This window comes from Lycium barbarum, chromosome 12, assembly GCF_019175385.1.
Source record: "Lycium barbarum isolate Lr01 chromosome 12, ASM1917538v2, whole genome shotgun sequence".
NCBI lineage: Eukaryota > Viridiplantae > Streptophyta > Magnoliopsida > Solanales > Solanaceae > Lycium > Lycium barbarum.
In genome coordinates, this window is record NC_083348.1 from 75,336,513 (window position 1) to 75,360,109 (window position 23,597).

The 23,597-nt window shown below is 35.2% G+C and overlaps 2 protein-coding genes, 2 long non-coding RNA genes and 1 other non-coding gene across 8 annotated transcripts; 2 read left to right on the forward strand and 3 right to left on the reverse strand.

Moving 5' to 3' along the window:
• Positions 1-185: 185 nt before the first annotated feature.
• Positions 186-2,080, reverse strand: LOC132622835 (uncharacterized). The gene is made up of 3 exons (XR_009576019.1): positions 1,837-2,080; positions 1,441-1,496; positions 186-489 (listed from the first exon to the last, which is right to left on the reverse strand). It is a non-coding gene; the product is annotated as an uncharacterized LOC132622835 (long non-coding RNA).
• Positions 2,081-3,946: 1,866 nt separating this feature from the next.
• Positions 3,947-16,737, forward strand: LOC132622121 (phosphatase IMPL1, chloroplastic). Of its 4 annotated transcripts, XR_009575820.1 has the most exons (12): positions 3,950-4,361; positions 5,487-5,554; positions 6,108-6,241; positions 8,564-8,652; positions 9,325-9,382; positions 9,470-9,522; positions 9,939-10,037; positions 10,206-10,319; positions 11,084-11,185; positions 11,428-11,593; positions 15,969-16,025; positions 16,145-16,737. XR_009575820.1 is itself a non-coding variant. In XM_060336659.1 (10 exons), exons 1-10 carry the CDS (start codon positions 4,071-4,073, stop codon positions 11,524-11,526), a joined length of 1,107 nt encoding a protein of 368 aa, XP_060192642.1. In that variant the 5' UTR covers positions 3,950-4,070; the 3' UTR covers positions 11,527-11,744. The 4 variants fall into 4 exon arrangements, 2 of the variants coding, with proteins under 2 accessions (XP_060192643.1, XP_060192642.1); XR_009575819.1 differs by lacking the exon at positions 15,969-16,025 and having other exon boundaries at positions 3,951-4,361; XM_060336659.1 differs by lacking the exons at positions 15,969-16,025; positions 16,145-16,737 and having other exon boundaries at positions 11,428-11,744.
• LOC132622122 (lectin-like) lies at positions 12,133-15,116 on the reverse strand. Its single transcript, XM_060336661.1, has 3 exons — positions 14,770-15,116; positions 13,390-13,508; positions 12,133-12,841 (listed from the first exon to the last, which is right to left on the reverse strand). Exons 1-3 carry the CDS (start codon positions 15,064-15,066, stop codon positions 12,469-12,471), a joined length of 789 nt encoding a protein of 262 aa, XP_060192644.1. The 5' UTR covers positions 15,067-15,116; the 3' UTR covers positions 12,133-12,468.
• Positions 16,738-17,111: 374 nt separating the features above from the next.
• LOC132625263 (5.8S ribosomal RNA) lies at positions 17,112-17,260 on the reverse strand. Its single transcript, XR_009576710.1, has one exon. It is a non-coding gene; the product is annotated as a 5.8S ribosomal RNA (ribosomal RNA).
• Positions 17,261-19,275: 2,015 nt separating this feature from the next.
• On the forward strand, positions 19,276-22,437 carry LOC132622124 (uncharacterized). Its single transcript, XR_009575821.1, has 2 exons — positions 19,276-19,411; positions 22,062-22,437. It is a non-coding gene; the product is annotated as an uncharacterized LOC132622124 (long non-coding RNA).
• Positions 22,438-23,597: the final 1,160 nt, after the last annotated feature.

Here is a 23,597-nt window from a genome sequence, read left to right on the forward strand (position 1 = left end):
TTACTGATATTACAGAATATTATCAATCGAGATAGAGAAATTAGGTGCATAGTGTCACGCCCCGAACCATGGCCTGGACGTAACACGGCACTCGGTGCCTGACTACATGTGACCGAACGAACCACATGGCTTGCTGAATCATCATGATGCATAACATAAGCGGAATATAACGTGAATGCATGATGAGCCTTTATAAAACATAATAAGTCATAATACTTAATAAAGTACTTGTTTAAACATGAGTGAGCCAAAATGGCTATGCGACTTCGATTATCTGACATGACATAACTGTCTGTTCTAGTCTATGAAACCTCTATCATGAGTCTGACTGAAAAACATACTTACTGGGACAAGGCCCCCAGCATACCTTTAGATGCATAACTAATCATAAGATAAAAGTTGACTAAACCCCGAATGAGATGGGGCTCACAAATAAGCTGATACGAATGCTGTCCTACTGAGCAGATGTGTCGTCCTGTATATCAGTACCTGCATCGTGAAATGCAGGCCCCCGGGCAATAAAAAGGGGACGTCAGCACATTGAATGTACTGGTATGTAAAGCAACCGGAAGAAACAACATGGAACATGGAATAACATAGTAAGAACTGAAACTGAAAACTTGGACATGAACATGAGCATGAGCATGAGTACAAAATCATGAAATTTAAAACTGAAACTGAGTACTGGAAGCATGAGATAGTCTGTAGTAATCTGTAATAATCTGTAATAATCTGTAATACCGACATAAACCACCACGGGGAGGAGCGTGGAGTCTGATCTCTGCCCGATCAGCTAAGCCATCTCGTACCTTGCCGGGGCACGAGACATGAACATAACATGAATGGATCCAAATCCCTCAATGGGGAACATATAAAGGAATCGTCCTACTGGGCGGAGCGATTCTTATCCTACGTTGGCATACGTAGTTTCAGGCTATCTGAGCCTTCTCGGTATTATTACAACTCCCGAACATGAAAATAATATAGTTGGCTAAGAAGCCCATGACTTTCGTGAATTAACTTGTACTTGTCTTGAAATCATGATTTCACGAAAGGACTTGTAAACATATTTTCATGAAATAACTTGTAAACTTGATCATGAGAAATACCATAATGCATAATCATACGTTTGTAGCTGACTTGAAAACATGCTTGTAATTTGTAAAATAACATTTTACAATTTCATATAAACATCATGAGAACACATGAGGAAGAATTCATGATTCATGGATTAAGCTAGGATTCCTAATGTCCGAAATGGAGGTTTAGGAACACAATAACGAACATATATACGGAATTCATGTACATACATACATACATAATTACGGGCTACCAATACATTGGGTTTAATGCCCTAGGAGTTGAACTTCATAGAATTTACTAAACGGATCATGGGGAAGAACATAGAAGTTCCCACATGTGGATGGAAGTTCTACATACCTTAACCTTCCGCTTTTGGGCGTATCACAATGTCCTTCACCCCCTTCAACTTCAATCTATAGCATACAAGTCATAGTGATTCTATATTAGCAACAATATCCATGTTTTGTTCATCTAAGCATTTTATCAAACACTTAGTGGGCATGAAGCTCTATAACCCCCATTAATGGTGTTTTCTTCACCAAATCCCCATTCTTTTACTTCTAACAATTTCTACAGTCTCAATTAGATGCAATTAACATCATTCTTCATAATCCATATGAATACAACAATCCCAAGTCATCAATCCAACAATTCTAACATAGTTCATATAATCATCTTCAACAAACCCAATTATTATACTCCCAAGAATTCATCAATTCATAACTATAAATGATTGGGGAGTAGAAATATTACCTTTTGGGTAGTCACCACGAAATCAACACCCCCAAGTCCGATCTTGGGCTTAAAATGACGACAACGACTTGTACTACACTTTTTCCTTCACGAGCTTTGGGATTCGGGGCCTTAAACTTGGTTGATTTTCTACTTTCTCTCTCTAATTTCCCTTCTCTCTCACTTCCTCTCTCTAAAATCTGAGTTTTGGAGGAAAAATGGGCTGTTAGGGTAATATTTTCTTTATATACCAAGGGGAAAATGGGTTGACCCAACTTGAAAACGGGTTGGGACCTATCTATCTTAAAACGTCCATATTTCCTTATCCCGACGTCTCCTGTGAACCCACAACCTATGGTTGGACAGGTTTTTCAATTATCTACAACTTTCGTTCTTTGAGTTTTCCCAAATTCCCAAGTTATGATAGGGTTATGGCCTCCCGAAGTCAGGTGACCCGAAACGTATATACGGACCAAGATACGGTCACTGTTACGGTCCCGTAACACGAGATACGGACCGTAACTTGGTACCGTATCTTGGTGAAAATTTCCAGTGAGTTTCTGGAAATTTTCGGGACGTTACGGTCCACTGTTACGGACCGTAACACGAAATACGGCCCGTAACGTCGCCGTTACGCTGGCAGAATTTCCAGCGAACATGCTTCAGTAAAATGGGCATAACTCTTTGCACAGATGTCCGTTTGACCCCCGTAAGATACCGTTGGAAAGCTATTTCAAAGGGCTACAACTTTCATCAAGGAAGGGTTCTCAAATTCCCAACGGATTTTCATGAAATTTGACTGGAAGTCAGACGTATCAAAAACTTAGCCGATTCTATAGGATTTCAAGTGCCTTACTATTAGCCATATTGAGACGATCATATCTCCTTGCTCCGATCTCTGATTGGCTTGATCCTTATATCGTTAGAAAGGTATTTCTACATACTACAACTTCATTGATAGTACCTTCCAAAATTCCAAACCGATCAAGGAGTTATCGCTGCCCGAAATAGGCCTATCAACCATTTTCGCAAAACGTTCAAACCTTCCATGTTTCCACTAGAACTCTAATGATATGAGCTTAAACTCAGTCCTAAAATACGGGGTGTTACACATAGGTTTTGAATCCACATGTGAAGTAGTAAGAAGTTACGGTCTCTTACATGAACAATATTATGCTTTTTTTCATTTTATATTAGCATTATTGAAATTGCAGTTATTTGCTAGCAAAATATGTTGCATTATCTTTTTGTTCATTTTTTCTAATGTTGAGTTTATTATTGCATTTTAAGAAATCCCTAGATGAAGGGGATCAGCCTGATAATTGGCAAAAATATATATGCTTCCTAAGGTTTTTTTTTTTGGAGTGCTTAACCAAGGTTTAAAAAAAAAAAAAAAAACGGGGGGTGGGGGGGTGGGGGATACTAATCATGCTCTCTAAAAAAGTTTCAACCGAAGCTAAAAGAAAATTAAGAAAATTGTAATAATGATATTAATGAGTCCCATATTAAAAATCGTAATAAGAAATTTGAATTATAAACTCGCTAACCAATTTGCCTATTGAAGTTCTCTTTTAAAATAGAAGATACAAATAAGGGTAAGAAATGGAAATTAGATGTCAAAAGATTACTTTATGTACTAAAATTTAGTGATTGTGTTTTAGGAAAAGTAAAAATATATTTTTAAATGTTTTTCACGATGGAATTTATTTATTCTGGAGGGTTGAAGTGGGACTTCTTAGACCAAAGACTTCTATTTTTGTTCTTTTCTTATTAAAGTCCATCTAAATATAAGTAATGATACTCACATTTTTATGCTATTTAATTTTATTTATGAAATCAATACTTGGTTGGATTCGAACAAGACAAGGCGACAATTACTTCTATATAAAATTAGTAATCTTTTTCATTAGTATATTCCAAAAGTCTCTAAATATAATTAGTAATAAATATTATTATTTGCAATAACTAATAATGTTGTTTCCAAACTACATATATAATTACTAATAGTTTTTTCTCTATCCCGAAATTCCTAATACAACATAATTTAACAATATTTACTTTTATAACTGCGCGAAGCGCGGATACATTCACTAGTTTTCATAATAAAGGGAGCAAAGAAAAATATCACGCAACAAAGGGTCGTACAAAAACAATTCATATTCTTCAAATTAATACAGTACAATATTTGAGGAAAATAGCAAAGCTCAAACACCGATGCTTTGGTACAAAAATCCAAGAAAACTCAAACTGTGAAAATGGAAAGATGTCTTCTTTCATCCACAGTTTCATGTTTAAGAATTTGTCAGTTACCCAGAATTCTTCTTCCTTATAATCTGTCATTTCCTAGAAGTTGTAGCACAAAACACGGGTTTTGTACAAGTTTTTCCACTAGAGCCAAAACAAATGGAGCATTTTGCACCAAGGCTACTTTATCTGAATTGGGTAACAAGAAAGTATACTCAAAGATTGGTGCTGACTCAACTGGAAGTATTCCCTCTAGTGAGCTACTTCAAGTTGTTGAAGTTGCTGCCAAAACTGGTGCTCAGGTTTGGCCCCCCTTTTTAATTAGTTTCTTTCTTTCTGGTTTTATTTCTATGTTCTGCTTAAAGATTTGAATTTTGAGTTCTTGTTTACAAATTGCAATTTTTTTCCTGGTGCATTGCATGATTTACTGAAGAGATAATGGTAAAACATACACCCCCAACTATCAGTTTGTTCCCTTTTCCTACCTGAATTATCTCCATTTATGTATTAAAACACATCTAGGTCATAGTTCAGGTAGAAAAAGGGAACAATTGGCCTAATCAGCGTCGAGGTGTGTTTTAATAGGTAAATGGTTATAGTTCAGGTAGGAAGAGGGAATAGCTGATAGTTGGGGTGTGAAACTCGCGAGAAAGTGATAGGTCGGTTGTGTTTTTGACCATGAACTCTTTATTGAATTAGGATACCCTTCGTTCTATTGAGCTATCAGAGACAAGGAGTTGGTTGCCAAGAGGATAAGTAGGATGCTTAAGAACATGATGTTAAGCTTCATTTAAGAGTTAGGATGTTAGAGAAAGATAAATACAACCCTTTACTCTACGTTAAAGTGTGTGTTATATTGTCATCATTCACCACACATTGTATTATTATCACCTTTCACTAATTTGATTGCCAGGAAAGGGAAAGGCCTGCTCGGGGGTGGGGGTTAGGATGAGGTTGATTACTGGTATTAGCCATTAGGTAACCAATCAGAAGAAATAAAAGATGTATAGGAATATATACATAGGTGCTCATATATTAGCAGTTATCAAAAGATTTTATTTAATAGAATGTCTTGTACTCCTCACGTCTCTATAGACGTGCTCTAGTTCTTGATAGCTTTGTTCCGATTTTCTTTTACCTTCTTTTTGCTGCCTTTTCTGTTTACCTTTTCTCTTGGCCTCAATCATCGTATTGCTTGTGCTTTGTGAGGTATCCTCTGTCTTCTTTTCTTGTGCATTGAGATTATAGTGCTGATTATGGTCATTCAATATCCATTTTTTGCTTTTCTTTATATGGACAAGTAAGGGATCCTGCAATTTCTTTTTTCACCACTTATCTATCTCCCTTCTGCATCTAACCTTTAAATAATCTTTCTGGCGCCTAATCCATAACTGTTTTTTCTCATTTTTTTTCATTTTTCATTTTAGGTTGTAATGGATGCTGTGAATAAGCCTCGAAATGTTACCTATAAAGGGCTCACTGACCTAGTGACTGAGTAAGACCTTGTATTACTTTCCTATGTTGGTGAACTGAGATAGTGCTTCTGTTTCTTTTCTTCTATGCTGATGTGTCAGGTTGATTTATAAGGCTGTTAAACACCATTTCTGATAGATTTTCCATTCTTGTTGCAGTGTTGTTTCTCAGTTTCTGGTGTCAAGACTGACCCTCGTGCGATTCTCAGTAATTAGTGATTCTACTTCTATCATTATCACTATGTCTAGTTTTGTCACGAAGAATATTTTCCTTTATTTTTATTTATTATGCTTTCATTGAAATGATTTAATTCTTCACTAGACTGTAGTGAATAGTCTGACTTCCCTTTCCATCATTATCTGATCATTGGTAACTGCTCCGTGATTTATTTTTTTCTTTCCCTTCTCTTAAGACCATTGCTTGAATTTAACACTAACATTTGAGAATGCCTTCTTGTTAGCGAGTAGGTTATAATGTTCATTTTATTTCTGCACGTGAAGATTTTCATCATGTATACGTGAAGACTTTCATCATGTTGTTGCAGTGGTTAATGTGTTGGTTTAAACTTATTGCAGCACAGATAAAAGTAGTGAAGTTGCTATCCTTGAGGTCGTGAGGAAGAATTTTCCAGATCATCTAATCCTTGGGGAGGAAGGAGGAATTATTGGAGACTCATCATCTGATTATCTCTGGTGCATTGACCCTTTAGGTTTGTTCTACAGATCTCTGATTTCACAGCAATGGAAGTAGCTAGGCATGTAGCCGAATTCTCTATCGGGGTTAGAGAACTTGTGTGGGTTCCCCTAAGTAGATTGAATTTATTGATTTTCCAAGTAGTTTTTTTTTTTGTTTTTGAGAATGGTAATGTTAATGTTCCAAGTAGTTTAAACTTGTAACTGCCAGGTTATTTTAGTTTAAAAGGGTTACATTTAACTAGTTAGTTTAAATGGGTTACATTTAACTAGTTCTGATTTAACAAATACACAAGTTCATTAAGCTAAGTACTAAGCAGCTATATACTAGCAAATTGTTAAGCACGTAATTGCACAAGCAATATATGGATGAATATTGAGCATCCTCCCACAAAGATTTATAATGAAGTTGAGTTGACATTAACTTCATATTGATTGAGAATTGAAAATGGGTGGAAGTAATAAACAATGAAGTAAAATAATTAAGTACTGATAAAGAAAGGAAAGAAAATAACTAAGTAGCTAAGAGAAAATCTTGTGGTAGCAAGCCTAGTGTTTCTGACTTCACTAAATTGCTTTGTTTGGATCTTTCTCATCCTCTTGAGTTTATTGATAATGTGAGACGTGCCGGAGTTCATAATTATTCAGGGCTACATTCCTATGTCAAGTGAAGCTAACCTTCTTAAATAACCTATAATTTCTATGGTTATTAAGATAAGGAGGATGCAATGAGTTTAGCTCTACTTTCCATGCCTATGGTTTGAAGTATTACCCCACTCTACAATCAAATCATACCAAATTCATCTATTTGATTTGTATGCTATAGATCACAAGCTTTTCAATCCTCCATCTAAATTGATAATATCTCCCAAGTTTCCCTTAAAATCCAAAAGGATCTAGTTGTGGTGGTCAATCAATTGAAAACATGAAATACAAGATTGAACAAACAACTCACTTATTAGTAATAAAGACCAAGAAAGATAGTAATTAATCCAAACTACATGATAAGATTCTTCCTAAATTGGAAAGAAAAATTATTTCGTGCTAATAGTCTAGAACATCATAGTGAATCTCTTATTTGGAAGTGGAAATTAACAGTGAAAGAAAGAAACCCAATTTGGTGTTCTAGTCTCTTCAAAAGCTCCTACTCTTGTCTCTGATTTTGCCTTGAAAAACTGTTTTCTGTTCCTTCTATGGTCTTGGAAGTTCCTTTTTTTCCTTTTCAAAAAGAAAAACATATCTTGAATTCCGTCAGAACCTTACGAAGTAAAACTGGTTCATGCCAAGAGTTGAGAACGTCATAGACACCCAAGGAAGTGGTGTAGCAGTTGAAGAGCTGGATTGCTAACCATAGGGACCAGTTCTACTCGCAGTAAAAAATGACATGAGGTAAATTCTTCTTTCCTACCTAAGCCTTGTTGGGGAGATTTGTCTGATACCTCTACTGTAGGAGGTAACAAGTGGATTACTCGAGATGCAAGGTGGCCTGCACACCACAATTACCCAAAATTAAAAAAGGTGAAGAATTGAGAACATCACGGAGGTTCTCCTAAACATCACGATTCCAAAGTGAATTTCAAAAGTAGAAGAAAGAAATTCTATTTGGTGCTTCAGTCTCTTCAAAGACTCCTTGCTTTTGCTTGATCTTACCTTTAAAAACTGAATTCTGGTGGCCCTTTCTTTGTCTTGCAATTCCCCTCTTTATATGCAAACCCGAAATCCTAAGCCAAGAAGGAAACTCCAAAAATCTACGACTCCTTGCATACGTCCTGCAGCAGCGGAGGTTAGCATGATATAGCCGTGCGATCGTGCAAGCACATAAAACAGCCAGGTAACTTATTGGCATAGCCATGCAGCCGCATAAGCACGTGGAGCGGCTAGCGCAACCAGGCTAGAGTTCCACAACTTTAGTAAATGGTCATGACTTTGTTAAGGGAGGCCAAATAACGAGACGTTTGAAGCGGTTGCAACTTGACATCAAGGGCTGCAATTTAACGAATATCATAGCTAACTTGAGATCTAGATTATTGCAGATTACTTTTTGAAATTTAGTCAAAATCTGACACGTTGATTGCACAATTCACGCTGTGGATTCTTCTTTCCCTAGTATGCAAAAAATATACTGTATCAAGTGAGATATCTACAATATATGCTTCAAAAGCTGACCAAATCTTTTGCTAAAAAACTTAATTTAATCTTGATAAAATCATCTTATAACATACAAATAGATATCTTGCATGGGTGAGTTCAACAAAATTCTAGAAACGAGCACCACATATTATCTTAAAGACAACTCAACCTATGGGGAATGAATATTAATGAGAAACTTTGGCTTGCAGATGGAACAACAAATTTCGCGCATGGCTATCCTAGCTTTGCGGTCTCTGTGGGTGTTCTTTTTAGAGGGAAGCCTGCTGCAGCTGCTGTGGTATATGCTGGGATAGTTTCTGATGTTCTTTTGGATTATTTATTATGTTTCAGTGGAAGAGCACTGTCTCTTATCCAGCAAGCTTGGTCTTTGATAATCTTACACCTAATGTGCAAGAAGAAAACCAAAATCTTGAATGATCACTAGCAACTTAAATGTTGTAGTGCCAAGAGATTGATTTGTTATATTCTCTTACTGCCACATATAATATATTCTAAAAAAAACATAAATTAGAATTCTTATATTCTTAGCTATAAAGGGATCTGAACTGAGAGATAAAAAAGGGGAAGGAATTTTCAGCAAACTTACAAATTTTACAATAGTTGAAAAGTGACGTGCTTTAATATTGCTGTAAGATTTCTTCCTAAAGCTATCCATAATTTGTGTTAGTTGAGCTCGAATAAATGTCGCCGAATTTAACTCTAGGGAACTCTATTTTTTAATTTAGAAGACTAGAATTAGCTGACCAACCAAAATTATGTGGCGTTTATCTAATAGTAACTTTTATGTAGTATCTACAGAATCTTGGAGAAACACTGTGAGAACGAACTTGGAAAGCATAAAGTGGAAGGATCATCAATGAACCAAATCTCTTGTTTTGATATCTTTTCAGATATGACATATGAAATCCTCGTCCAGACTGTAATATTGTTAAGATCTGCTTCTTTACAGGTTGAGTTTGTTGGTGGCCCTATGTGTTGGAATACTCGCACTTTTTCTGCAGCTGCAGGTAAAGACATTTATATATAACAAGTCATTTACTCAATTGCAAATTCCAAAGATCTATTCATGACATTATGCAATTTTCTTCTTCTAGGCAAAGGAGCCTTTGCTAATGGCGAAATGATTCATGTCAGTGGAACTGACAAGGTGAGAACTTATGCATACAGATGTGTAAAACAAGCTTAATTGCCATTTCCAACAGACCCATGACTAGAAATGAGAGTTTGTTGATAACTTTCATAGCATCTGATACACACAGTTCTTGCTTGTCCTATTGCATTAGGAAGTCGGGTAAATGTTGAACTCTACCTGCTCTGTGTGACCTGTTATGCGTCTATACCCATTTACATGCAAGTATATTTGTTACAATTTGATAATTGTGCTAGTTTTGCACCTTCTTTTTGGCAAAGAGATAATATATGGCCTGGCTTTGAAGTCTTAAATTGACAATAGTGTTGCATATATAAAGCTCACTAAATGAAAGGTACACTTACTGTCAATCTTCTTTCCCCAATTCCTTTAACTTATTCGTTACTGTTCTTAATTTTTTGGTTGGGGGTTAGGTGGAACAATCTCTTCTAGTGACTGGATTTGGATATGATCATGATGATCCATGGGCAACCAATATGGAATTGTTCAAGGAATTTACTGATGTCAGCCGGGTAGCAACTTTATCCTTTATCTTAATGCTCCTGTCGCTGGCTTAGTAAACTTTATTCTTATCTTTTTCTGAAATTTTGCACCCTACACACTCCAACCCCCCCAAAAAAATAAAATAAACTAAAAAATAATAATAATAACAACGTTTCGTCCTGCCATGTTCTGTATAGGGTGTGAGAAGGCTTGGTGCTGCTGCAGTTGACATGTGTCATGTTGCTTTGGGGATTGCTGAAGCATATTGGGAATATCGTCTAAAGCCATGGGACATGGCTGCAGGAGTTCTGGTATTGTTGCTTTCATTATTACCGATATATCTCAGACACTGTTCTACTCATGTTTGAAGAAAATTCTAAAGAGCTGAGTAGGCACAGTTTGATGCTTAACAGGTCCAATCAGCAAGTCGTACTTTCAATATCATATCTTGTTTTTCTTCTTTTCCATTAAATAGAAAGAAAAAAAAAAGGTTAAATGTTGTCTTTGTCTTTGCCACTTATTTTCTTTTTCTTTATAGATTTGTGAATAGAGATTTAGTCAGTTAAAGATAGCATGTACTTCACCAAAGAAAAGGAAAAACAGCAGAACTTACCATTGTGTATGTGTGTGTGTGTGTGTGTGTGTTTTGTTTTTGGTCGATAAGTAGAACTAACCATTGTAAAATAAACAAGTAATGCAGTGGGGCAAAGTGTGCAGGAGAGTTAAGGTCCTATAACAGGAGTGCCTTTGTTTGTTAGAATGAAACCTTAGTAGCAATATATAAAACTTGTCTCATTTCTAAGTTCGCGTATGATCCCATTGGATGCAAATTCTTCAAGATCAGTGAATTGGTTTATGAATCGAAGAAGTGAATGGTTCTCATCTTTTTAACTTGAAGTATCAGATGTTGGTAAAGTCTGTACTAATGAAATACCTCCAGGACATCCACTCATGAAAAGTGAGATAGATTAAATGTTGTACTTTTCAAATTTCTCTAAGTGGTTACTGCTAGTTAACTAACTATTGACAGGTTGTATTCGAGTCTTTATTTCATACTGGTGTATGTTTCATGCAGATAGTTGAAGAGGCTGGAGGGACAGTTTCGTGTATGGATGGTGGAAGGTTTTCAGTATTTGATAGATCCGTCTTGGTATCCAACGGTTTGCTCCATGCCAAGGTAAGTGTTTACCTACGTTGAAATGAAATTAACTTGCAATCTGTTTTTCATCTGCATATAGTTGCAGTTGACTTAACGCGTAATACGTCAAATCAAGTAGGTTAATTTTCTTAAATATTTTTGTTAAGTATCTAGAGGATGGAATATTCTAATTCCTCTTAAAATTTGGTAAAAATTTAGAACATGTAACTCTTTAAAGGAAATGTCTTGCTACTCATTATCATTTCCGTTAACATGTCCAGCTCCTTGAGAAGATTGGTCCAGCAACAGAGAATTTGAAGAGCAAAGGGATTGATTTCTCAGTGTGGTTCAAGCCAGAAAATTACCATACAGAAGTTTGATACATCCCTAGGTTTTGTTTTTAGATGTCCTGCTTGAAAGATTCTGCTACGATCAGATTTTGGTTAGGTCAGTATTTGCATTTGTATTTTCTATTTTACTTACCATTGTATGGAACTGGTCAAATATTCGTTGGTATTAGGTACATATTAATATAACATATCCTTTAGGTAAAAGGATCTTGGCAACGGAAATAAATTATATTCAAATGTTTACTGTATTTATTCCCGTTATATACTTATAGCTGGTTGACTTACTGGAACGACATTGAGTAGCAAGACATTTCCGTTAGTAGAATAGACTTTATATGACTTTTGGTCGATCAGTAGTAGAATAGACTTTATACGACTTTTGGTCGATCAGCTTATACGATTATATCTATTAACAATATGTTATGCCATGTTTTTTTCCATGTTATAGTATAACCAACAAACTTATCCATTAAATGCTCGTATGTCACTGAGAAAGTGCAATACTGGCTCTTAAAATATTTTCCCAGATAATACAATTTTTTTTTTTTTAAATTCTGGCAAATACGCTGAACCTCAAACTGATGTTTTAATTGAGACTTTTACTTTTTTCATTCTGGAGGTTTACAGACCCATAGGTTTCCCTGCTGGGGGGAAACAAGTTATTTATTTATTTATTTATTTATTTCACCAGTTTAACACATGGTATGCAAGAGTTTTCCTAGATAGGTCAACTCTTGTCTTTACACATATATCACTTGATACTTTTGAGTTCTGGGCTTAACGCCAAATGTCTGAGGCTTCAAACATATCTGCATAGCACATGCATCTTAATATACACATGCAAAAGAAAGAACACTATCTGATACTAGCGTAGTGCTCATCATCTTAAACATCAGTGTGGAAAAGCTAAAAGGAAACTGCAGTTGAGTAAGCTGCAGCTGCATGCCGAATTCCTATTATATGCCATAGAACTCAGGCTTTTGGACGGATGACAGCACCTTTAATGACTAATCCTCTCTTCCAATGCCCACCTTCATATTCATATAGATAGAACTCTATTTCTCCATTCTTCTGATCCGCTGATGTCATGAACTCTCCGGCTGGGATTTCTATCCATTTTTCTCGTGGCCTTTCCACCATATTCTCCGTATGTTCTTGCGGTACACCATCTGGGAGAATGAGTCGAAGATTCACCGGATTTTCCCATCCATAGGCAGGATCCTTTAACATGACAATAAACACAACCTCATAAATGAGTCCTGGAGATAGCCTAACTGTATTGAATCTTCCATGGATTTCTAGCCAGCAAACATCTAGTAGTTCTGCTGCTGGAAGAAGCACATCACTGCATAAACAATAAAAAGCATCATTTCAGGCCTTTTTAGTTTGCTAGTCTTCAACTACAGAAACCTTTAAGTATGTGGTACATGTTGATTTGGAATAGCTTCTAATAGGGAATGTGAAAGTTTTAGTTAGTTTTAACTGCTGAATCCTGATTATCATTTCGTGGCCTGACTGCTAACACATGTTTACTGACTTTTAGTCTCTTTTAGCACATTGCTTCCCCTGTTCTGTTTTATATGTCACTCTTACCTTTTTAGTTTATTCCAAAAAGAATGTCTTATTTCTATACTCAAAACTTTTTAACTTTTAAATTTTCATTTTATTCTTATCAGTATCATGTTCATGTTTACGGCCACAAGTTATAAGGGTATATTTGGTATGTTCCAAAAATCTTTCTTTCTTAAACGCCGTACCCTATCAAACACCACCTCCTGAAATGAAATAGAGGGATTATTCTTTTTCTTTCCAGCCCTATGTGTTGTAAAGGATGCTTTGGATTAGTTAAAGCTTTGGATCTACATTGAAGGTAATTAAAAAAATTCATATTACCTCGACTCCTGTACCAAGGGCCAGCGCCAGTAACGGTTATCTTCTGCCCAAGTGATTAAGAGGTCTCTTGCATACAGCATGAAGCAGTTGCCATTTGACTTCTTATCAACCCAGTATTTCTGCATGAAGTGCAAATTAAGTATTGTCATAGGAGTAGATATTATGGCTACAGAATAAAAACTGTAATTTCAAGCGATTAGGCTTAATTGATTAGTTGAGCTTGAACATCAGAATTGGACAATTGGTCCAATAAATCACAAGAGGACATGCTTCTCTTGGGGTTAGTTTGAAGGCAGAAATCTAAGCTAAACAAAATATGCATAAAGAACACAACATAAACTCAAAGTAGATATATGCTTCCATGTAGCATGTTGGGACACCGGAACCTGTATATCAACATCAAAATAACACCCATAGAAAACTTCTAAAGGAAGAACACTAGCAAGATATCTAGTACTCCGAACTAACTAGGTGCTTGGTGTTAAGGTAAAAGTTGGAATTCTTGTTAATCTCTTACTCCTTCCGTTTCAATTTGTTTGTCTTACTTTTCCTTTAGTCTGTTTCAAAAAGAATGTCTCTTTCCTTTTTTGGCAACTCTTTAATTTCAATTCTCCACATGGCATGTTTAAGACCACAAGATCAAAGGGCATTTTGGTACATTCAACATATCTTTAGTTTAAGACCACAAAATTCAAAAGTCTTCTTTACTAGAAACCCCCTGCCAAGTCAAAACCAGACAAACAAATACTAGATGGATCATGCCAGACCACACATCAGATCTGCCAAGCTGCTGGATTAGGAGGGGAGGGAGCAAAGGTCAGAAAAGGTGGTGGAGGATAATACCATCCTGCATTTGGTGGACTGTCTGGAGAGAAAGAAATGAAAGATGTTTTTAAGATGATAGGTCCAATTTTATTCTGAAAGTAAAATGGATTGTATTGTAACTTTGTTCTTTTGGTGTAAACAGCTTTGTATTGAGGATACAGATCAGATTGTAGAGTTTCTAGGTTCTCTGTAAGTTTTTTTTTCTTTTCTCCAGGTTACTCACTTTTTGGAGGTTGCCAGCATACAGGGTATGCTGAGTAATACAACTTTACTAGTTTCAAAAAAAAAAAAAAAAAAAGGGCAAAACCGAACAAACAAATTGAAATGGAGGGAGTAAATGAAAGGGAATTTAGAAATATAGATAAAGTTGATTTTTTGAAGAACTTGAATGTTTTTAGAGTGGAATTAGGTTAAAAAAATCTTTTTGCAAATAGGATAATAAGGAAGTCTTGATGCTTGTAAAGGAAAATTTTCCTTTTCAGAGGGTTGGCCAGTGTTTCAAATAGAGCATTTCTCTTAGTTTTATACTTAAACCATGGAGACAAGTTTTCTTACCTTGCGTTTTTGGTTCAAAAATACTCCAGCATGTAGCTGATCATATAGTTTGTCTATGGAGGATCTGTCAACTGAAGAATCTGCCTCTTTAAGGATTTCTTCATAATTATGTGGAAATCTGAGTACTTTGGTGGCTTCCGTTGTCTTGTTAGTCTCAGTACTCTTGCTGCTTTTTCGCATAATCTTTCTTGGTTCTTCATTGAGTACAGCGGCATCATTATGTTGGCTTGGAGGTGAAGTGTTGCGTAGTTCTTGATTTTGTTGTAAATCCTGATCTCGTGACAACCCTGATCCCATTTCTCTGAAGAAGATCTCTTTGTGGAGGTTGGTTTATCAGTAATCACTCTCATCAACTGGGAAGCTTTTATTTTGAAACTCTCGTAGTTGGGCATCTTTTGATTTCATCTTTCTCGAGTGGAGTCAGAATCTATCTTTAAGAATCTATTCCTGCCATCCACTCGAGAAAGATAAAATCAAAAGATGCCAGCACAGATTCATGAACAGAGGCCTTAAAAAAGTTATTCCTCTACGATAAGTTATGACAATGTTAATGTAGATACCCGATATTTGTGCTTGTGGGAGGTAGTGGGTACCCCATGGAATTAGTTGAGGTTTGCGCAAGTTGGCTAGGACACGACGATTATTTAAAAAAAGTAATGACAATGTAGACTTTCCCTTTTGGTGATAAATTCACTAATGTTACTGAATGTCTAAGCTTTGAAAAGCTCATCGCTCTAGCTATTCGGCTATGCCTCATTGGAAAAACATCCTCCTATCTGAAAAATAGCTTGCACTTGGCACATTTAAACACATTCTAACCTCCTGCAACACCTTCTTAGGCCTTCTGCCTGTTCTGGTCCTGATTGTACTTTGATCATTTAACCCTTGGTCAATAGCTGCTTCCTTTTTGTAATTGCATCAATTTATATAGAGTTGTAAAAGAAGTTTTACATTATCAGGTCAGGTAAAAGATAAGTACATGTTTGCCCGTAATAAGTGGAACTATTATCGTGAAAAATAAGGCAGACAGCACGCTAGAACATGTTAAATAACACTGATTAGTGTAAGAATAAAAAATTCTTTACTTTAGATCAAAATATATATTGCAAGATTTCATAATACTGTTACTTGATACAACAATTGTGTGAAAGTATGACCCGTCCTTGTTTATTCGTGGGTGTATGTTGAACATATGGCAGCTAGCTTTGTGAATTGCTTGCCATGTTCAATTATTGGGCAGAAGAGTTGATCTTCTGGTATGTAGTTAAAATTAAGAATCTAACTTTATAGCATTAATTCTAGAACATAGACCTGTGAGATAAGCTTCATGTTTATTGTTCTAAAAAAATGCTTTTTACTTGTTAATTGCATGCAGCATTGTCGAGTTACCGCTTTTTAAGGTCAATACTTTCAGTATCAGATGTTTCTCCTGATTGAAGTCTTAGCATACGGCAAGCAGCTGCTGAGGAATATGGCATCTCTAAGACCAGATTTTATTTCGATATGTCCAGATCAGTCCTTATCTAATTTATATTCTCCATTTCCTTGAGATCATAGCCTCACTTGTGGGAATACACTGGGTATGTTGTTGTTGTTGCATCGCACAAATGATCTTTGGCCAATTCAATTTTTTTTTTTGTTTTTAGCATGAATACATTCAAAGAAAGAGTGAGCAGATAATCTAGGTTAGATGAAGGTATAATCCTTATTTATTCCAGTTACTGTAATATCAAGCCAGCATCAACACAGTGATGCTTTCAAGACTTTGTTCTTATAAGCATCACTGTGCGTCACGCCCACAAACTGGGTGCAACATGATTGGCACCTGGCCTAATTTACTCGCCGAGTGAGCTATGAATTTATCATGTATAACTTAGTCCCAAAAGTTTTGGGGCTTTACACTGGCATGCATTTGCTTAATATCTGTTCATAGTAGGAATCACTAGACTAAGAGCCTGTTTGGATTGACTGGTTCTAGGTGTTTTTAAGCCAAAATAACTTTTAAGCACTTCAACTTATTTGGCCACATACAAGAATTCAAGCTGTTGGTTTACAGGTTAAAAGAGTACCAAATTCCAAGAAGCCTGATCCTCCAACGAACCTTCGAATCCTTATTATCTTGTAGTTAAATTACCCTAGTAAAGATTCAAACACTGAGCAGGGACTTTGAGATTTTTTTTTTTTAAATGAAGAGTATATAGAAGGTTAAGCCCACAGCTTTAGTCCAATAGTAAGATGTGGGTGTTAGACTCACATTACGGATTACAATTAAATGCTGCTGCAAATAAAAGCCTGGTGTTGGAAAAAAATAGTTTTTTTTTTTTTTTTTGCGACGCGATGCGTGACGCCAGGTAGACGTGCCCTCGGCCTAATGGCTTCGGGCGCAACTTGCGTTCAAAGACTCGATGGTTCATGGAATTCTGCAATTCACACCAAGTATCGCTTTTCGCTACGTTCTTCATCGATGCGAGAGCCGAGATAGAAAAGAATACAGTGGCATTCATTATCCACCGAATTACCTGAGAATCTCAGGGGTCAGACTTTGGGAAATGGCAATACCTTTGATAACTAAACCTTGTTTACAATTCAATCTCTCCGTTTCATACAGAAAAATCTCAATCTCCTCCCTCTTCTTCCTCCTCTTAAATTCACTGCTTGTGAAGAACTCTCCTACTGCCACTTCCGTCCATTTTTCTCTATCTTGTTCATTCATGAGATTTACTGTAACATCTTTGTTCGACTTATTTGGGATGATAAGCCTCATGGTAATCGATTCCAATCCATCTGCATCTTTTTTTTATCTTCACCACGAACACCACCTCGTATAAAGTTTCAGGGGTAAGTGCTGCTGTATCAAATTTCCCACAAACTTCCAGCCAGCACACACTTTTTAGTTCTGCTGCTAAAACTTTTTCAGCACTACAAAGGCAGTAAAATTCAAAACCATTAGCTATGTTTTGGCAGCTTAACATGTCATAATAGATATGTGGTTGCTTGACTTTTGTAACTTGTGGTCTTAATCATGTCTTAATATTTGTTTGAATATAAAAGCTCATCGGTATGAAAAATAGGAAGTTTAAGTTAAACTGTTTCCAAATTTATAAAGGAGTCATTTTTTTTTTTTTTTTGCAGACTGAAAAAAGAAAAGAAAAGGGAACCAAAGGGAAGCTAAGGGAATACTACATAATATAAGGTTTAAGTTATATGTCATAGTAAATAATTTTGTATACTGTCAAACATCCAAAGGATAATCTACAGTTAAACCTCTTTAAAATGTGAGATTTGTAATCTTGAAAATTAGATAAAATATTTTCTACAAGTAATGGTAACTTGTAAAAATCACTTACACGAATGGTGTATATAACTTAAATTCTATAATATATATATATATATATATATATATATATATATATATATATATATATATATATATATATATATATATATAACTTAAATTCTATAATATATATCTTCTTGTGGCTACCTTGTCTCTTCTATATCTACCCAGATCCAGTAACGGGTGTCTCCTCCCCAAGTGATTGAGAGATCTTGTGCGTATAACATAAAGCAGTTTGCGTTGTTCGTTCTATCAACCCAATACTTCTGCATATCATATCATAATAGAATTAATATTATCTTTAAGATTGCATAACACTATAAATAAACTTCAAATAAATGAAGAAATTATCAAGAAGGAGAATATTATAAAAGCAGATGCTGTGTATTTAGTGAGTATATTATAACAGCTATGTAAGTATTTTAAAATGCAGGCTGCGCAGAAAACTCTATGAAATTTAAAAAGAAGCTGTTGGTGTTAAAAAAAACCAAAATGAAAAATCCAACATATATAATACTGTTAGTAGATTAGAATAAGATCATATATAAAATAAGGAAAAAAAGAAATTCACCACAAGAATCAGTTACCAAGAGCCAAAAGACTTATCCTTCTTGATTACTGACCAATTGTGCCACTCGTCATGTCAGATAATTAGATTAAGGTGAAAAAAGGAGGGTGCATTTGGTTATCCAGTTAGTGTTTGATTGTTTGAACTTTAGGATATTTTATTTTTATTTTTTATGTGTAGACAAGAAATTCTCGGGGGATCAACTAATGCACAATTCGAAATTCAGTGAAGTTTAAACTCGTGACATGCGTTTAATACACGCATCACCCACTGCACCCTTAACCACTGAACTAAAGCCTCGGGAGCAATCAAAGTGAAAAAGGCAACAAAGGGCGGAGTCTCAGTGGATTCTAAAAAAACCTTGGCCACAAAGAAAGCAAAAAATAATAAGTAGAGAAAGAAGGGAAACTCAAGTTGCTCTACCATCTTATTTTGTTTGAGGTGAACTCCATTATATAGCTGCCCGTACAGTTGATCTGTGGACGATTTATCGATCTCCAGTGGAGAATCTGCTTCTTTCAAGATCTCATTGAGATAATATGGAAGCTGAGATCTTGTATATGGAAGTGCTGCCTTTTTGGCAACCCTACTCTTATTGCTGCTGCTGTTTTCTCCTGCGGGCCGCTGTACTGTCTTATTAACATCAGTCTTATTGCTGATTTCTCCTGTGGCATTATAATTGACATCAGTGTTGCTTCTTTCTGGTCTTAGCTTGCTTGGTTCTTCTGTCTTCACAGGTGGCACCTCTCTATCTTTTGGATTCTTAATTGAGTGCCTTGCACCCATCTTAAAGATACTAAGCAATTTTCTGCAAGTTTCATTTTTATTATATAAAGAAAACTAGGCTCTATGGGTACCTGTTTCTATAAAGTTTGATGCTATTCTGATTTTTTCTTTATAAGTGAAACTCAGAATCTTCCTATTAAGAGTTGCGGTGGGATGAGTAGTATCCCTTCACCTTTAACTAGAGGTCTAGCCCTGAGAATAGAATTTATTTTGGTAGTGAGTGCTTCTTCCTTTAACGAGCCGTACATGGCGTGAATCCAAATTAGTCGGGGCCCCAAATCTTAGCGTAAAGCATCTGATTCTCGTCTTCCCTAACAAATTCACCATGTGTACAAGTTATTCTTCTTGATATTCTAAAGTCTTTTTTACTTTTGTAAGAATAAACTTAACCATGTATGTAATTGTGGTTAAAGCCTATTTATCGTTAAACTAGGGAGAGGGCATATAAGGGGATAGTTAGTTAAACAACAGATAGTCATGATTAATCAATTGGATTATTTGACTTGAGTTAACGGATAAAATAAACTACTTGTTTCTGTAATCAAATTGGGTGCTTTAATCAAATCCTTGGGTATGCTTGTGAGAATGAATTAGAAAAGGATTGCTAGTAATATGGAAAATCTATCAGTTACAATTAGAGGATCCAAGATTAATACTGTGCAAGAACCCAAGTGTAATCAAGCAATAAAAGTTCGTCAATTCTAGAGTAAGTAGACAAGGCCCTAATGCATCCCTCGAATGCAAATCATCTTAACACAAGTTTCCGCAGACAACCTTTGCAATCTAAAGTACTCAATGTGAATATATAATTATGCTTCAATCCTAAACAAATTGTAATGTACCTGATATAGTCCACTACGGCTGTATCTTTCCATTATTTGACATTAGTGAACAAACATCATACTTATTGCAGGTTGTAATCACCCTGACCCCATATAGTCCACTACGGCTTTATCTTTCCATTATTTGATATTAGTGAACAAACATCATACTTAGTGCAAGTTGTAACTACCCTGACCCCATTTCATGTTTGTTGGTTCATGTAGTCTGCCCAGGTGATGTATTCAGTCTGCACTCTCGTGAGCAGATTAGCTTTCAGTTGAAACTCTTCTAGTTGGGGCATCTTTTCATTTTCTCTCTTGAAGTGGGGAGTCAGTGTCTATTCTCATCATCTCCTTGCATTTTCTGTGAATATATTCATGCCACCAAGCATAATTCTTCGTATGGTTTTCCTTTAAGTACAATAACTTGTGTTCTTCCATGTTTTTCGTTAAATGCACTGATAATGGAATGATTTTTTATACCATTAGTGTAATTTAACATGCTATAGCATATTATCGTTTCTTTTAGATTACCGATCAATGCTATTAAATAGAGTTATCTATATTACCTTTTAAAAGACTTGATTGAGTAACTATTTTTACCCAAGTCACAAGTCAGTGCATACAACTTTAGAGAACCGGCAAACATATCCATTATATGTTCATATGAGTGCAATACCGGCTCTTAAGATGTATTCCCATATAGTACAACTTTTTGTTATTCTGGCAAATACGCTAATGTTTTAATTGAGAGTTTTACTTTTTTATTCTGGAGCTTTACAGACCCATAGGTTTCTATATATTTTTATTTATTTACTTCACCAGTTTAACACATGTTATGCAAGATTTTTCCTAGATAGGGTCAACTCTTTCCATTACACATCTATCACTTGATACTATTAAGTTCTGGGCTTTATGTCAAATGTTTGAGGCTTCAAACATATCTGCATAGAACATGCATCTTAATTACATATGCAAAACAACACTATCTCATGCTTTTTGCTGCTAGCTTAGTGCTTATCTTTTTAAACATCAGTGTGAAAAAGCTAAAAAGAAACTGCAGTTGAGTAAGCTGCATGCCAAATACGTATATGCCATAGAACTCAGGCTTTTGGACCGAGGACAGCACCTTTAATGACTAGTCCCCTCTTCCAATTCTCACGTTCATATTCATATAGAGAGAATTCTATTTCTCCATTCTTCTGATCTGCTGATGTCATGAACTCTCCTGCTGGGATTTCTATCCATTTGTCTCGTGTTTTTTCCACCATATTCTCCTTATGTCCTTGCTTGCTACCATCTGGGAGAATTAGTCGGAGATTCACTGGATATTCCCATCCATAAGCAGGACCCTTCAACAAGACAATAAACACAACCTCATAAATGAGTCCTGGGGATAGCCTAACTGTATTGAATCTTCCATGGATTTCTAGCCAGGAAACTTGTAGTAGTTCTGCTGCTGGAAGAAGCGCATCACTGCATAAACAATTAACAGCATCATTTCAGGCCATTTTAGTTTGCTAGTCTTCAACTACATAAACCTTTAAGTATGTGGTACATGTTGGTTTAGAATAGCTTCTAATAGGGGACGTGAATGCTGATTATCATTTGGTGGCCTGACTGCTAACACATGTTTACTGATTTTTAGTCTCTTTTAACGCATTACTTCCCCTGTTCTGTTTTATATGTCACTCTTACCTTTATAGTTTATTCCAAAAAGAATGACTTAATTTCTATATTCAAAACTTGCTAACTTTAAGTTTTTATTTTATTCTTATAGCCACAGTACTTAAGTGCTCTACCATCTTATTTTGTTTGAGGTGAACTCCATTATATAGCTGCCGTACAATCGATCTCTAGTGGAGTATCTGCTTCTTTCAAGATCTCATTGAGATAATATGGAAGCAGAGATCTTGTAAATGGAAGTTGAGCTCTTCTTATATTTGTTGTTGCTGCCTTTTTGGCATCACTACTCTTATTGCTCTCTCCTGTGGGGCGCTGGACTGTTGGATTATAATTGACATCAGTCATGCTGCTTCTTTCTGGTCTTAGCTTGCTTGCTTCTTCTGTCTTCATAGGCCTCTCATGACTATCTTTTGTATTCTTAATTGAGTGCCTTGCACCCATCTTAAAGATTATTGAACAATTTTCTGCAAGACTCGTCTTTGTATTATATATATATATATTATTTTAAAAACATGAATATAAATGTTGGTTGACCAAAATATTTTTCAAATATTAAATGACTTTCATACCCCTAATAAGTTCTAATACTATTTCTTATGGAACTTATATACTCAAACCTAACCTAAAATTGAACGACTTTTATACCCTTAATAAACTCTATTCGTATTTCTTTTTAACATAAGTACTTCTTAAGCCTAAAAACCTAAAAGAATAATAATATAAAATTGATTATTAGGAATAAGAGTTGATGAAGGATTTCCATGAAACGTGTATTAGTTGGAGAAAGAATTTAACAAGCCCAATATCCTTTATAGTCTACCGTTACACGTGAAAAAAGAACTTGATAATTAATTGGTCATGACCACTTAATGTTAACAAACAGAAAATTGAGATTTAATTCTGTTAACAAATTATTTCAAAAGTAAATTATTATAACTAGCAAATAAAAATTTATGCTAAATGAGAAGCGAATGCATTAAAGTTCATGGGTTCTAAATTTAATATTTTTATTTTTTGAAGTTTATTACTTTACGCTCTAAAATTTAAATGTGTTTTATGGTAAAATAAACGCTTTATGGATATAGAAGTCAAATTTGTGAAACATATTTTTGTTTCTCATAATCTCAATTTGAGTTGAATAAAATGTGTCATTAGCTTTTTATGAACTTTTTCCTTCTACATTCGGAAATAAACAAACAAGATGAAAAAAGTGCATAAATGTTTTTTAAAAAATTAAAAAAATAGCATTCAGCTGATTTAGACATAGGCCAAACATGAAAAACATAAGAAAGGTAACTCTAATTGTTTGTTGGGATACTTTTTACTAAACTTGGAATTTTAAAATTTAATCCATTAGTTTTAAATATAATATTTCATATACTGAATATTGATGTGATTTTTTTAAAACTTTGTGCTTATTTCGATGGCAATCTTGCTCCTCACTGAAGATATTCGTGCATCGAACGAACATAGAGACTAGTCTATATCTATATTATTTTAAAAGCATGAATATAAATGTTGGTTGACCAAAATATCCTTTAAATATTGAACGACTTTTATAGCCTTTTAAGTTGATATTTCTCTAAATAATAATTTCATATTGGATAGAATTAAAATATTAAATTTCCCC

Bases quoted from the DNA above. Each gene is read 5' to 3' on its own strand.
- LOC132622121 (XM_060336659.1), top strand. From the start codon at position 4,071: ATGGAAAGATGTCTTCTTTCATCCACAGTTTCATGTTTAAGAATTTGT. The intron at 5,555-6,107 runs GTAAGACCTTGT...AACTTATTGCAG, and splicing joins CTCACTGACCTAGTGACTGA to CACAGATAAAAGTAGTGAAG. The intron at 6,242-8,563 runs GTTTGTTCTACA...TTTGGCTTGCAG, and splicing joins CTGGTGCATTGACCCTTTAG to ATGGAACAACAAATTTCGCG.
- LOC132622122 (XM_060336661.1), bottom strand. From the start codon at position 15,066: ATGGGATCAGGGTTGTCACGAGATCAGGATTTACAACAAAATCAAGAA. The intron at 13,509-14,769 runs GTAAGAAAACTT...CACTTCATGCAG, and splicing joins TTTTGAACCAAAAACGCAAG to AAATACTGGGTTGATAAGAA. The intron at 12,842-13,389 runs GTAATATGAATT...TTGTTTATGCAG, and splicing joins CCCTTGGTACAGGAGTCGAG to TGATGTGCTTCTTCCAGCAG.